At 35.4% G+C, this 16,995-nt stretch overlaps 1 protein-coding gene across 2 annotated transcripts in view; it reads right to left on the reverse strand.

Annotated features, from left to right (window-relative positions):
* Positions 1–16,995, reverse strand: part of LOC111143190 (ecotropic viral integration site 5) — a 148,605-nt gene that overhangs the window by 21,709 nt on the left and 109,901 nt on the right. For both annotated transcript variants that reach the window (XM_022496721.1, XM_022496722.1), the window contains one exon: positions 5,844–5,939. In XM_022496721.1, coding sequence (XP_022352429.1) covers positions 5,844–5,939 — 96 coding nt within the window. The remainder of the gene's footprint in view (positions 1–5,843; positions 5,940–16,995) is intronic.

Consider the following 16,995-nt stretch of genomic DNA (forward strand, 5'->3'; position numbering starts at 1 on the left):
TGATGAGGATGCAGAGCAAAGAACTGTTTACACTGCTCATGGAGTATAAAATGGCATAACTGCCTGTAGCAATGTTCTTTCTTTCTTTTTAAAAGATTTTATTTATTTATTTGACAGAGAGAGAGACACAGTGAGAGAGGGGAACACAAGCAGGGGGAGTGGGAAAGGGAGAAGCAGGCTTCCCGCTGATCAGGGAGCCCAATATAGGGCTCGATCCCAGGACCCTGAGATCACCACCTGAGCTGAAGGCAGATGCTTAACTGACTGAGCCACCCAGACACTCCTGCAGCAATGTTCTTAACAGACCAAACTGGAAATAATTCAAATGTTCTCCAACAAAAAGATAAATAAATTGTAGTATATTTATACAAAGAAAAATTACACAGTGATGAGAATGAATAATCTATAGCTACATTTTAAAATAACATGGTTAAATTTCCCAATTTTAAGCCAAAGAGGCAAGACACAAAAAATATATATACTATATGCAGCTATTTATATAAAGTTCAAAAACTTAAACTATTGTATGAAAGTTGAGATCATGGTTATCTTTGAAGAGGATGGAGTGAGTAGTGGTTGCAAGAGAGTATGAATGGGGCTTTGGGTCTATTTCTTGGACCTGGGGGGAAGTTACATGGGTGTGATCACTTTGTGATAATTTATTGAGCTCTAAACTTGTCACCTTGTCACTTTCCTCCATGTTGTACTTCTATAAGAGGTCTTCAAAGAGTCTGTTCTTTAAATTGTTCAATTTTTATGATTATGAACCCATTCTATTATAGAATGTTAAGGATAACAGCTGGTCTATAATAGCTGATCATACTAGAAGGTTTCGTTCACAGATAAGCAATGAAGAAACTGGTTTGATCTTGCCATCAGAAATAGTTGTGTCTGTCCTAACGATTGGTCTGTTTTCATTATACATTCACTCTGACATGTTTAAAGTGACCAGGTCTCCCATTTTTTTGTGTAGCCTCCTGAAAACTTTAGAGCCATGTTTAAGGTCCATTTATAAGAAATAAATAGACACTCCTGTGGTATGCGTTTTTGTATGGGTCTTATTCATGCCTCCCACATTATATTCCTATAGTTTTCTTTACTCTGTCTCACAAAATTGTAGTCTGCTATTTTGCATCATTTACAAACTTGCTTCATTATGTCTCAAACAAGGCAGGGTATTTATTAATGAACAAAAATGCTCTAAAGATTTTTTCTTTCTTTTTAAAAAGATATGGCTTGTTTTGTTTGCCTTCATATTCTAAGTTTAGTACATTGCAGTCAAATGAAAGTCCTGCTTCAAGCTTCTGCTACTAACTGATAGGTGGCTGTGGACATGTTATTTGGCCTCTCTGAGACTATATATAAAATGGGAATAATAATTTTCACAAGATAATTGTGAAGATTAAAATAATCAGCCAAAGTATTTACACCCAGTCTAGCAACTACCACTAGCAAGCTTAATGAAAAAAGGGAAAACTTGCTCTATGTATAAAACTTACGAAGCAAATATGACTAGAATTAATTTTTTGAGATTTTAAGGACAAAAAGCACATTAAAACTATTATGACACAAAAATTCAGCAAAGCAGGGGCACCTGGGTGCCTCAGTCATTATTAAGCGACTGCCTTCAGCTCATCCCAGGTTCCTGGGATTGAGCCTGCATCAGGCTCCCAGCTCAGCGGGAGGCCTGCTTTCCCTCTCCCACTTCCCCTGCTTTTGTTCCTGCTGTCACTGTCTCTCTCTCTCTGTGTCAAATAAATATATAAAATCTTTTTTAAAAAATTCAGCAAATTTTTATTAAACAAAAATCTTTTTGTTTAATAAAAAAAAGATTTAATTTTTAGCATAAGTGAATTATCTTTAGACTGGAATAAATTTACCTATTCCTACAACATCTACCAGAATATATCACATCAAGAACAAGTAAAAACATAATTTATATCCAAAAACGTATTCAAATCAGCTGTTTAGTATGCATTTTCCTATAAAATTGTACTGTAAAAGGCAGCAAGGCTCCAAAGGCCCCACAGAACCTCAGTCAACTGGTAATAGTTGGGTGAACAATAAGATTATACTTCTCAGTATGTCTATACCTACATGAGTCCTGAGTGTATTTCTTTTAGCTTCTAAATGAGAATAACTTTCTACCTTCTTCTATCTCCCTTTCCTGGCATTTAGAAAATATTCTTTGTCTTCAGTGGTCAGTAGCCATAAGAAGACAGACCTATGTTGGAAAAGTACATGGCTTATTCATTCCTGGAACCTACAATTTTGGTTTATGTATCTGACTTACATGTTCCTGATGCTCAATCTGTGTGACAAATTTCTTCTCATTTTTCAAAACCCAACCCAGTTGCTGTTACCATTTTATTCCTATATGTTTCAAAGGAGGCATAGCATATGGTAGTTAAGTGCATGAACGGGCTTGGAGTCCTATAGTCTGAACTAACCTCCTACTTCTATCACTAACTACTGTATGACCATGGGGAGTTATTTAATACCCTAGAACCTTAGTTTTATTACATGCAAAACACAAAAAATGATGATGCTTCCTATTTCATAGGAATGTCGTGAAGAAACGATATAAATGTTAATTTAGGACAGTGTCTGGTACAGAGTGACTATTAAATGAATGGTAACTACTATAATTCAGTATTTTTCATTACATATTATAATTTATTTGAATACTGATCTCTGTTGTTAGGCTGTGAGCCCCTTGGGGGATAGGAGTTGTGTTTCAATCTGTATCTTTAGTTCTAAACATAGGGCCTAGTAGGTGCTATAATGATAGATGGTTGGGAGGGCAGGAGGTGGGGAAGATGGAATAAGGAAAGACTTGAACTGGGATCCAGGTTCTTGTCTATGTACGCCATGAGGACAGGATGTACAGATAGGGGAAGATTTAACCAAGGCTCTTGCCAGATCTGGGACAGCAAGCATTTCTACAGTGGCTTCTAGGAGGGTCTTCGCAGGGTGTAAGAGGCTCCAAGTTAAAAAACATCCTTAAGTGGAGCAGGTAAAATTAAGAGCATTATTAGCTAGGTGGTGACAGTAGGAACTGCTGGGGTCGGAAGTCAGAGCAGGCACTTGGACGGATCACAGTACACTGCAGTAAGTGAAGATAAACCTCCATTTGCAACGCTGACAGGGAGGGAGAGGGAGCTCTGGGCACTAGGTCAACTGCAGAATTCACTTCTAGTGTTTCAGGGAGGAACAACACAGTTAAAATATTGTCATTAAGTGCCATTCTTTAGATTTTTAAATATTGATGACATGTTTTCTAATCTAATGTCTGTAAACAGCACAGAAAAGGATAGGCCAAACTCGATTCAATCCTGGCTCAACCATTTACTACTTGTATAACCGGGGCAAGTTACTTAATTATTGTGACTCTGTTTTCCTATTTATTCAACTGAGAATACTACCATCATGTGGGAATATGATGAGGGTTAGTAATAATATATGTGAAGTATCTAACATAATGCCTGACCAATAGAGGGTATTCAATAAACAGTAACTATTGTTATATTATAGACCTGCAAAGTTTCTCTCAACATTTCCTTCAACAGTTTAAGAAGTATAATAGAGTGACTACTAAACAGTCACATGTTCACATATAACCTTAATATCTGAAAGTTAATTTTTTGTTGAAAGCTAAAGATTCTGGCAAATTCTAACACAGAAGGCAAAAGTTAAGTTGGAGAGATTAGACTGTCTTTGGTTATGGGCTTTTTTCTCCAGTGTGAAGTGCTATAGCACAAGAATGAAAATCACTAGAATGAAAAAGTGATACCTTATGTAACCCTCTTAAGAAGCTGGTCTAACCAACAGTATATGTATAGTTAGTGCACTTACAACCATTACCTTGGTTTAAAATTTCATTTGTTTTCACTTAACCTTTCTTTAGTTGTAAAACTTTGAAACAGGTCAATATACTAAAACCTGCTCTGAAAACATAATGAAAAGGAAACCCTAATTGAAGACCTATAATGATTTCATTTTATCTAGTAAAATTAATTTTGTCTAGCTTTGAAGATTCACCATAAGCTGGTTCTATTCACTCTGCCCTCACTTCCCACCACCTAATCACATTAATTTTTAATCGAGTCTGGCCTCTAAATCCCATACCCATGCTGGCTTACCCTCACCTCTGCACTCTTGTGTGGTCCCCAGCTGCACTGTACTTAGCCTTTTCTCTACACATTTTCTCACCGGGGCTTACTTAAGCCCAGGACCTGCGTACTTTGAATAACACAATTAGCATCTCATCACAAACTGTTCTAGTTTTTACTTTACACAATCTAGCTCTTTACTTTAACAGTAGAAAATTCTACTCAGTTAATTTTCTTTCCATGTTCATGCAACACAAAAGATTACTTTCACAGCCCACACATACAGAAGTGACATTAGAGTGAGACCTCTCATAAACTGTTTTCTGCCAGTCCTGATGAGGAGATTATCCTTATTTTTAGTTAGGGTACATGACAGGCAAAATTAATGTTGGCTGATTTTTAGACGAGTCTTGGAAATAAGGTCAATCCCCATACAATTTTCTTAATTCAGCAACATTAAAGCTTCCTAATCACTCTAAGTCAAAATCATAAAGGGAAGATGGCTTTATTATAGTCAAAAATTCCTTTGAGAAAAGCTTTTGAACACAAGGAATAATTCCTAGGGTTCTCAAAACAATAAGAATTTCTAGAACATCTTATTTATAATTTGTTCTTTTACACATGGTTATTAGATCAGAACAGATTATAAAAACTGCACACAAATAAGTAAAGATTATACATAATCCTGAATCCCTTAAATGCTATCATGGTTGAAAAATCACAGGAATGACCCCCAAAATGTCAGGATAAGTCACATTAAACTACATTTAGCATTTATCATTTTTGTTAATATTTTGTTTCTCCATTCAGAACTTAACTTAGATTGACTACCTCCGGGAGGTATTACCCAAAACACCCAGCTTTAACTGAAGGGTGTAATACCAGGAAAGAGTAATGTCCAAACTTTTTCCTTTGAGGTTTAAACTAATTTAGGGGTCAAAATGAGTTTCTTTATTAACAAATGAGGTTGTATTGCCCACTCAAATCTTATCATTGTGAATAAACCTTATTGTACAAATAATTCAAGATAAGAAACATGCTTTTATATTAATGTTTGGATAAGTCCTTATCGTTAGAAAATAATAAAGGACAAGGAAACTGACCTAGAACCACATTAACAAAAAGTATCTCTCTAATCAAACACATTAATTTGAATTACTTGGAGTACTTAATAATAGTATTTGACAATTTCATGAGTTGAATCTCACAGATTCAAGGTAGTGCCAGTTTAAAAAGTGTTTAGATACTAAGAAATCTGTTAACTGATATTAGGCAAGTATCCTTTTTTGCAATCTCAGTAATACCACCATAAGGGAATAAGAAGACAAGAATAAAAAGACTTCCCTCTATCCACAACGGTGAATAACACAAATCTATTTTAAAAGTATAAAGAAAACTTAAGTTTAATTGAAGTAACTTAATGACACCTGGACAAACTATTAAAGATTTTTAGATCACAATTAAAAAAAATATTTGCTGTCCAAATAATAATTGAGCACTTTTAGATCATGAAAAGGTTTGAGAAAAATTAATTCTCAATATTGGAACAAAACAATTCTTACTAAAAAGACAAATTTCTAAAATATTATTATTTAATTATAATCAGTGATCCACAGATAATATTTATCATAAAAGAGTCAGTCATAACCAGTAATAAACCAGTAATACAGTGTTGTTACAATACAGAGGAAGGAAGAAAGAAATATGTGAAGATCAAAATTTATCACTTACCTCATGATTCAGCTCTGCTATCTGATCTTTCAGTTCCCTAATATACTGGTTAGAATCAGACTTGTTAAGCTGTCCTTGAAGCTTTCCTTCTTCTTTCTGTTTTGTGACAATAAAACAAACCAAAAACAAAAGACAAATTTCACAGCATGTACTCAAATATTTGAAGATATAGGACAGGATAAGGGCATATCCTTTAAATGGCTAAATTCTGAACTAATCTGTTCTCAAACTATCTCTGAAAAGTAATTTATAGTAAACTATACCAAGTACTTCTAAATAATGCTTAGTGGAAGCTATTTACAACACATACAACTTATAAAATGTACTTTTGGAGACACTTCTAGAAACCGACATTGAATGAGTCTAGAGTGAAAAAACTACCCTAGAATTTCAAAGGCATTCTAGTTACCTTGAGCACAAATGATTTCTATCCATACCATAAGGTATTCAACGTTTAGTTGAGAAGGTAGTAAGCTTCCCACAGCTACACTGGGAATCAGCTTTTGCTTGGTGAACACAGAAGAGAAAAAAGAAAGGTTCTGCAAACCACTCTTAAAAGGGGAAGGAGAGCTCTGAATCTCTCCTATTTAATTAACTTAGGAATGTATATTGGAAGTCCTAGATATAGCTAATTAAAAGATACTCCAATACTAACAGCTAGATCCAGAACCATAATGTGATCATTTTCCAGGCATACAGATTGGGAGGGAAGAAGCTGCCTTTTCCTTTACCATTTGAAAACAAATGTGAATTTTAAGACATAGGGCTGGGCGCCCAGGTGGCTCAGTTGGTTAAGCATCTGTCTTCCGCCCAGGTCATGATCTCAGGGTCCTGGGATTGAGTCTGCCCAGGACTCCCTGCTCACCCAGCAGTCTACTTCTCTCTCTCCATCTGCTGCTCCCCCTACCTGTGCTCTCTCTCTCCTTCCCTCTCTCATTCTCAAAAAAAAAAAAAAAAAAAAAAAATCAAAAACCAAAAACCAAAAAACAAAGACATAGGGCTTATTAGAGGATGAAATTGAATTGTTTTTGACATCTCCAGATTCTTTTTTTTAAGATTTGTTTTTTATTAAAACAAATTTATTTTTATTTAAAGATTTGTTATTTATTTATTTGACAGACAGAGATCACAAGTAGGCAGAGAGGCAGGCAGAGAGAGAGGGGGAAGCAGGCTCCCTGCTGAGCAGAGAGCCCTTTGCGGGGCTTGATTCCAGGAACCTGAGTCATGACCTGAGCCAAAGGCAGAGGATCAACCCACTGAGCCATCCAGGCACTCCAAAGGAAGCCATTATTTTTAAAGAATGTATTTTCCAAATCCCATATGTGACGTGAGGAAGAACAGCCACAACTGAGTAGGTAGATATATTTCCAAAGGGGACTAATTTGATGAGAATCACTCCTTCGAGTATGTGTTCAGCTGTCTTCTTTGATGGTCTTTGAGTCTAATTTTAGCATCATGCCATATTAATTGCCTTGAAATTGTTAATTAAATGGAAAGTGCAATCAACTACTAGGAAGAAATCCTTGTGGATGAGATGGAAAGGCCAGATATTTGTGGGCTGAAATCAGATTTACAAAAGTTGCCTTTAAATCTGGTTCCCAGTGAAGGTGAAGTTCTGAAGGATTTTGGATATCCCATAGCATGAATATCATGCAGGACAAAATAAAATTCTCAGGGTGAATAAAATTATAAAGTCTAAGGTAAGTTCTAATGTGGTGAGGCAGTCATTCAAGAATGCAAAATACTTTAGGTTTGAAAGGCTGTCAACTGACCATAACCAGAATTAATACCAATTCTTTCCTTTAAGGAAACGTGTATGAAATAAAAATTTGGCATGATAGGAATCACTAAACCTGTTTTACAAAAAGTGACTAAGTGACTCCAAAGATCTGTTTTCTCCAAAGGTGGATCATAGTAAGGTTTAGCCAAAAATTTTACACCTTGATTCCTTTAGAGGAAAGACAGTATTTAACAAAAAACAGAGCAACTGAGAATTTTTACAATAAAGAAAAGGAATGTTTTAACTTAGGGGGAACAAAAAGATTCCTGAAAGGTATTTGTGAAAATCAAAGAAGCCCTCTTTAAGAATTTATGACTAAAGGGGCACCTGGGTGGCTCAGTGGGTTAAAGCCTCCGCCTTTGGCTTGGGTCATGATCCCAGTGTCCTGGGATCGGGCCCAGAGTTGGGCTCTCTGCTCAGCGGGGAGCCTGCTTTCCTTCCTCCCTCTCTGCCTGCCTCTTTGCCTACTTGCGATCTCTGTCTGTCAAATAAATAAAAAAAAAAAAAAAAGAATTTATGACTAAAAAACCCAGGTGTTCCTTGAATTTCTATTCATTGTAGGAAAAAAGGCAGAATTTCAAAGAGAAAAACTTTATATATTTGACTAACATGACTGCATATAATTGTTCCTTTAAATTTAAATATAACCGTATATAATGTTAATAAAAGGGTTCTTCTGGAAAGCTTTTACATACAGAAAGTCAAAAGTTTACAAAAAAAAAAAAATCTCTGATGCCCATTAAACCATTATTTCTGTAGACACACAGAAACACACACATACCCAAGTAACAATTTGTAAGGACTAACTGAAGGCAAAGGAAGGATAATTAAGCAGCTCTGGGCTCTAGCAGTGACCCCATCCCTGTACAGTTGTCACACATTAGTAGCAAGCATACCAGTGTGACAGACACACCAGTTGGAAAGCTCTGCATAAGGTATTCTGATTTACGTCTACTTTAAAGGAATATAGCTGGTATTTCAAAAACTAAAGTAATCTGAGAGATGTCCTAAATGCTATTTAATAAATTAAAATATATAAATAACATTTTATCTAAAAGTCCATGGTTTTTATGTTCTGCAAATGGGCTCTCATTTAAATATATTGATTCGAAGCTCTTTAGGGTCCTTGATAAAGGTAACTAAACACATTTACAATGCCAAAAAAATACCCAGTTAACTATTATATTCTAAAAAGTGGGCAACTGAATTTCACTTTTGAGACAGCTTATTTAATTACCTAATGTTTAAGATTCTTTTTTGCAAACATTTTTATAGTTTTCGATTTTCAAGCAAGTCCACATGGTTCTTTCTGATAAGCAGGTGGGAAAATGTCAGCTATCCTAATAAATTTACCAGTAACCTGGATTTTCTTGGATGTTTTCTTTTGGTCTAGCTGATAACAATAACAGATTGCCAGTTAAGTGGTTTCCTAAGCAAAACTAATTAGGTAAGTGACAAACTTAAAGAGCTCCAACACATCAACAAAGTTTGGTAATTCTGTAATTTCAGTGAACAGACCTTAAATATAAAACTTTTTGTCTTGCGATAAAAGAAAACTCTGTATTAAGAGAACATAAAGTAATACTTATAAAAGGCCTAAATTCACTTTCACTCTTGGATCTTTCAGTAATTATTTTAGCAATTACTGATGTTTATAATAATCTAATTCATATTAAAGCCTTATGCTATAGAGTTCCATGTATGCGTTCTCTTAGTCAAAAGGTCATCAAAAACCTAAAGATGTGCATGTTTAAGTGATTAGGGACAGAGTATAACTCCGTTACTTTAACTTACTCTAAAATGCACCAAAAAAATAAGACACCTTCAGTGGTAGATGGGTAAGTATTTAATAAAGCTACAATAAAAGAAATATATAAAAATATTAATTCCAGAATGGAGGTGGTGGATGTTCACTGTACAACTCAACTTTTGTATGCTTGAAGACTTTTATAGTAAAATATTGGAAGAGGTCATCAATAAGAAAACAATACATGCCTGACCCTCCCACCACTAGAAAGCAAGCATTTAGTCCATACCATAGTTCATTTACATATGTGAGAGGTATTTATCTCCCACAGGTTATTTACTGATTTGTCGTCTAAATATCTACCTTTTGCTCTAAGATTAGTACTTTCTTCATATTTTACTAGAAATGTAAGAAACTGAAAAATATTAAATCATAAATTAGTACTTCATTAAAACAATATAATTTTAGACCAGGCTGAGTTACAGTTCATCTCTCTAATACTTTAGAGTAGATTTTATGGTTGTTACATTGAGATCTATTTTCTCTCCTTCATTACATAGTGGTCATACAATAGGAATTATCCCCATCCTTAACCCCACAGGTAAGGCCCTGATTGGTAGGGTTTAAGCCAAACAGGACAATCACACGTTTGCGCTGTGGTGGCTGGTTCAGGTTTTGCTCAAATAGTGTGACTCTCAAAACTTTTACTGGAAATTATGGGTTATAGCTTCTTATTCTGGATATTATAAGTAGGTACAAGGCTCATTTGTTAGCCATTTTAACACAATGAGAAAAACCTCCTAAGGATAAAAATGAGAAGCAGAAGGGTGCCTGGGGTAGCTCAGTCAGTTGAGTGGCTGACTCTTGATTTTTGACTCAGGTCATGATCTCAGGATCTCATCCAGGTTTGTGGTCAGCGAGGAGCCTGCCTGAGGATTTTCTCTCCCCCCACTCTGCCCCTTCCCCTACCACTCACATGCGATCATTCTCTAAAATGAATAGATTTTTATTTATTTTAGATTTTTGACTTTTTTAAAAAAATGAATAAATCTTTTTTAAAAATGACAAGCAGAGCAGAACCTTCAGACTCATGTCTAATGCAACAAGTTGGAACCCAAATCAAACTTTTCCTGAAATATATCCTATTTCTGGACTTTTCAGGTACCTGAGCCAATAAATCCCCTTTATTATTTAAGCCATAAATAAACGCAGAATGTAGTTTTCTATTATCTGCAATAAAAAACATCCTAACAGATATTTTTAAAAATATGGCTAAGTAAATGAATACAATAATATAAACAACATAACCTAGGAAATGCTTAAAACTGTAATTCCCAAAGATGACTATGGTTGGGAGTTTTGTAAACACACCAATTAAGACAATCTATTTCTGGCCTAATGAATTCTAAGTATCTGTGAATGGGGTTTGAAAAATCTGCACACTTTGAAAGCTACACGAGTGGTGGTCCTGATACAGCCAGTGTGTAGACCTATACTTGAAAGACACTAGTTTGTACCACCTTGAAAATGAACTATTTCTTAAACAGAAATTCAAAATGTATTTATATGCCAGTTATAAAGTACTTTTATCTTTTAAGAATCCCAAATAATATTTTACAAGTCTATACTCATTATAGAATTTACTCAGTATACTTTTACACATAAAAAAGAGGTAAATATTTCTTTTAACTACCACCACAATGACAAATGTGGTAAATGACCAAGACTCATAAACAAATAGTCTTTATATTCCCAGAGTGAATATATTTTTAAAACAAAGGAAAACTGGTAAGGGTTCTTAAATTAATTTCTTTTCAATTCTGCTACCAGTTTCACTTCATATTATTTCTGTTAGTTTCAGCCGGTCAGTTCCCTGTCTACAGAGGGTGGTTCATTTTGAACTCTAATCCCTTTCTTGGTTAATCTAGCTCTCAAACAGGTGATATTACTATTTTAAAGCTTAGTAATATATGATGAGGAACTAAATAATGTTTAAGATCAGGAGGGACACCTGGGTGGCTCAGTTGGTTAAGCAGCTGCCTTCGGCTCAGGTCATGATCCCAGCGTCCTAGGATCGAGTCCCACATTGGGCTCCTTGCTCGGCAGGGAGCCTGCTTCTCCCTCTGCCTCTGCCTGCTATTCTGTCTGCCTGTGCTTGCTCTCTCTCCCTCCCTCTCTGACAAATAAATAAATAAAATCTTAAAAAAAAAAAAAAAGATCAGGAAAAAAATCTCATACATATGACCTCTATGACTGAATAGTAAGATAACTGTTCAAAAGAATAAAGAAAAACCAAAGATTTGAGGACCAGCAGAATAATTACTGAAAAACATAAAAGTATCAGCATCTATGAGGACAATGCCAATAAATAAGGGATCCAATTTTCTATAGTTTTTATTAGGTAACGGGTTGATACAGTAAAAAAACGTATTTTTTTCAGTGCTCCAGAATTCACTGTTTATGCACCACACCCAGTGCTCCATGCAATACGTGCCCTCCACAGTACCCACCACCAGGCTCACCCAATCTCCCACCCCACTCCCTTCAAAACCCTCAGTTTGTTTCTCAGAGTCCACAGTCTCTCATGGTTCGTCTCCCCCTCCAATTTTCCCCAACTCCCTTCTCTTCTCCATCTGCCCATGTCCTCCATGTTATGTTCTTTAATATAACCATAAATGCGTGTAGAGGAATATTTAGCAAAATACTTAGCAAAAAAGAGCAGTGATTCTGGTGTTTGACTACCTGCACTGTTTTTAATAACCTTAGGTATACACATTCATTTGTTTTATCCCTGCAACCACGGGGAGCTGTAATCCAGGAAAGGATGCGGTAGAGACGGAACACGCCCAAGATGTGTCCCATATTCTGTTACAGTTGATTGGAAAATCAGTACACGCTATAGTCAGCAGAAAAGAAATGAGTATTTATCCGTGCAATGTGTGTTTAGTCACAGTAGAAAGTGGACATTTTAATCAGAGTGATCATTGCCTACATCTGCTGCACTCCAACCAACTCTTTAAGAAGTTGAATAATCAAATGTGTTGGTGGGATCAAGCTAGAAGAATTAAGTAAAAATATGAAACGTTTTCTCTATAGCTCTAAGCAGCTTGTTTTTCATGTGTCATATTGTAGCAAAACTGAGACAAATATGATGTTAACTTGCTTTAAAAAACTGGGGGGAAAAGTGGGGTTGAGTAGCATATAATATTGAAAAATACTGTGGAAGTGAGAGAAGAGGAGGCAGAGGCTCAGGTTTGTTTAAACTCACAAATTAAGCCTCAATTTTTAAAGTGATATTGTAATAGGCATGTCTAAGAGTCCATTCGTGTTTGTTTCTTTATCTATGCTTTTAATGCTGGGTATAATTTACCCTATCTTGCCACAGGAAGGACACTTCCTTAGAGACAGGAAGATAGCAGATTTTAAAAGCTGTGTTCAAGCCATAGGCTTTTTAATACTGTGTGACTGAATAATTTGCTTAGAAGTTTTTGGGTTTTCTTAGAGAATTTAACCAGTTAATACCCAGTTAATGTGCCAGATGCATATTTGAGGCAGTTGAAAATACAAAACATAAAAGCACCTAGTCTATCATATACATCCTGCAAAAGTTTCCTTTAGCTTTTCAGTTTTCAGAATTTTCAAATCTATAGAGGAGCTGAAATAGTATGATTTCAGCTATATTCACTCATCACTATTTTGCCACATTTGCTTTCGTTCCTTCTCTCTGGATATACAGATATCTTCTGAACCATCTGAATGTAGATTGCAGACATGACATTTCAGTACTATATATTTCAGCATGCATTTCCTGAGAATAAGGAACTGTTACACGTAAATAAATGCCATTATCACGCTTAAATAGTTTAATTCCACAGTATCATTGAATATGTAGCTCCCATTCAAATTCCCTTAAAAGAGCCCCAAATGGATTACTACTGTCCAGAATCAAACTCAGGTTTATGGTTACATTTGGTTATTATATCTCTTTGCCCTCTTTTACTCTGTAATAGTCCCTCTGCTTTTTTTTTTTTTTGTCATGACTCTGTTAATATTTTTAAAAGTTCAAGTCTAGAGACTATATTATGCAAGGTAAAATACAAAAATCTCCCATTCCAACCAAACTCCAAGTACAATTCTGTTTTTATTCCTTCTTTTCAAACCAAATAGGCAGCAGGATAAACCTAATATAGTGTATATTTAATGGTTGGTTAAGGGAGGAAGCATAGAAGATAGAAGCACAGAAACTTAGGTATCTGAAGTCAAAGACTAAGAAATATGTAGGAACAGCACTAGAAGATAGCATTTTATTTATTATTCCAGTAAACATCTACTTATTATTTATTATTATATTATATTATTATTAATAGCATATTATATAATTATATTTTATTAGATACTTGATAAATGAGAAACATAATAAATATTAGTAGTTATATTTTTTGCCTCTTATTAAGAAGCAAACCAATAAGTTTAACTCTTCAATTCTTCTGAGATCCAAAGAACTCTCTCCATACCTCACATCACTTTAAACACACAAAAGCCCTTTAGCCTTGCTGTCTTTGTGAAAATATTCTATGTTGTAGACAGATGACTTCGAATTCTGGGAAGAGCACAGGGATAGTCACAGAGAAATCACTGAGAGAGAGGACTTGTCATAAAAGGAAAGCAATAGCCACTTATTAAGCTTTACCTCATTCAGTGAGACAGTGCTCACAGCTGGAGAAAATGGTAGCTGAAAAAAATGTCATGCATCTGCTGGATGGCTGGAACATCTTATTTTAATATCCTCATATTCCATGTCATGAGGGTTTATCATCTCAGTGAGAGATTCATCTCTGCTTTTTTTCTTGGCTTAGTGTTTTGTTTTTGTTTTTTGTTTTGTTAAAGATTTTATTTATTTATTTGACAGAGACAGAGGGATCACAAGTAGGCAGAGAAGGAGGCAGAGAGAGAGGAGGAAGCAGGCTCCCCACTGAGCAGAGAGCCCGATGTGGGGCCAGATCCCCGGGCGCCGAGATCATGACCTGAGCCGAAGGCAGAGGCCCCAACCCACAGAGCCACCCAGGTGCCCCTTGTTTTTGTTTTTAATACCACAAAGTTAAACACCAAAGAGGTGTGCACCATACAGCAGCTTTTGTCTTGCTCCTTTGCCTATGAGGAAAGGACAGATGATGATACCCTGTTTACTAATGGTAAACACTGTCAGGCTAGGCTGGGTTAAGACCTGCCAAGTCCTTTGGGAGTGCTGTCTTGGGATACTGAGACTTTTGAAGAATTAGTTTCAAAAAGCCTTTCTAAATCTAAGTGTACATCATTTCATCTTCTTGCCATTCTACTACCCAGCACTGTTATTTCTCAAGATCCTCTTCTGTTAGCTTAAAGACCATTTGCTCTAGACTATTGTTTTCATACTCTGGATTCTTACCACCACTTCTTTCTCTTAACAGCATTTTCTCCAGCCTGATAAATTAATAAGCTGTCCTCTTTTTTGGCATGGCCCCTGTACCTGTGCATTACCCTCACAGGTGGCTTGACCTAAGTATGGCCTAGACCCAACAGCACTAGAGGACTAAACAGACTCACTGGCTAACATATCAAGGATCACATGGAAAAAGCTGGTAAAAATCAGGTTTTGCTCCTACGTCCATATTTGTGAGACAAACCTCGGCAGGATTATGTGTTAGAATTGTTTTTCTAAAAATGGTGTTGATAATTTTATGTTTGATTCATAGATCTTTTCCTAGACCCTCCATAAAGAACGACACTCAGCCAAAGTTGGGGAGTATAATCCTTAGCTGTCAAAGTTTGTCATGTGTTCCTTAGCATTGAATGACTAGACAGCTTCCTATATATTCATCTCACTGATACCACATGCCCTTCTCTCATTTTTTCCCCAAATGTTTATTTAAATTCCAGTTAGTTAACATATAGTGCTATACTCGCTTCAGGAGTATAATTTATGAAGTGATTCATCACTTACGCATAACACCCAGTGCTCATCATAACGAGTGCCCTTCTTAATGCCCATCACCCATTTATTTTTTAAAAAATTTTTAAATTAACATATGTTACCTACCACCCATTTTAATGCATCCCCACCTACCTTCCTCCATCAACCCTGTTTGTTCTCTATCATTAAGAGTCTCATGGCTTGCTTCCTTCTCTTTCCTTCCTATATGTTTATCCATTTTGTTTCTTAAATTCCACATATGAGTGAAATCATATGGTTGTCTTTCTCTGACTTATTTCACTTAGCATAATACACTTTAGCTTCATCCACGTTGTTGCAAATAGCAAGATTTTTTTTGATAGCTGAATAATATTTCATTGTATTTGCAGTGATTATTGTTAGATATGAATTTAGTGCCATTGTAAAGCTGGTGTTTCTGGTGATGTTCTCTGTTCCTTTCTAGTCTTTATTGCATTTGGTCTTTTTTCCCCAAAGAGTCCCCTTTAATATTTCTTGTAGGGCTGGTTTAGTGGTCATAAACTCCTACAGTTTTTGTCTGGGAAAGTCTTTCTCTCACTTTCTATTCTGAATGACAGCTTTGCTGGATAGAGTATTCTTGGCTGCACATTTCTTTTCTCATTTGTTTAAAAGAAACATAAAGAGCTGATTTTGCCAACAAGAAGTTTTATCAACTTATTACATTATTATAATACTAGAATTTGACAGGGAGCCAGCCATTTTTATCATGTAGAGGAGAAGGCCAATATGAAAATTATATTATTTATCAATTATTTGAAAATTATTATTTATCAAATTATAATTATTTATCAATTCAGTAACTCCTTCCCATATTAAGTCAAGGGAGAACAAGGTATAAAATCAAAGACAGCCCATATAAAGATAGTATCAATAATATTTTATATATTTGAGATTATTAACTAGTACTACAAAATTAATTTCCTCTCAACAATTTCAATGAGATGGTTTGGCTTGGCTGTGAATAGTACAGTTATTGAGTCATTTTTTTCCCCCTGCATATGCTCCTCCATCAAACATTCATCACCTTTAGCTTATGATTTGGAGTTCACCTGTTATACAGAGGAATTTAAAGGCCTGAGGGGAAAAAAGTAAAGAAAAACAATTTCAATGATCAATGTTAACATCTTAGAGTATGTACACCCAGCTTTTTTTTAAAAAGAGAAATAATTGTTTCTGTAAAGTTATACAGGTTTATCTTAAATAATTCACACAAAAGAAAAAATATGAAGATGAAAATTAAATCTTAAACTTTAGCTAAAATTGATAGAAAATACAAGGAACATGAGTCAGGTTTCTATCTAAATCTGTGTCCCTTGAATTGCAATTCTAATTTTCCAAATAAATGTCCAAACATGAGGTTACTGAGCGTATATGACTGAGAGACTGATTTTAATTTTGTTTAACTTAAATCAATTTAAATTTAAATCATCATTATGTGGCTAGTGCCTATCAATGCAGCAGAGCCACTGCTTCATTGGTTTCTGGCATTGAATATGCTATGAGAGATGTGGACAAGTCTTAATGTTCCTTACAACTTTGTGCATAATCTGCTTTAAGTGTTTATGGAGTATTCTGTCAAATTTTCCTAGAACACAGGGTATTCTTTTGATTTGTGTATTTGAATCTTTCTGAATTT

The sequence above is a fragment of the Enhydra lutris genome, unplaced genomic scaffold (genome assembly GCF_002288905.1).
Source record: "Enhydra lutris kenyoni isolate GAN:26980312 unplaced genomic scaffold, ASM228890v2 scaffoldscaffold9, whole genome shotgun sequence".
NCBI lineage: Eukaryota > Metazoa > Chordata > Mammalia > Carnivora > Mustelidae > Enhydra > Enhydra lutris.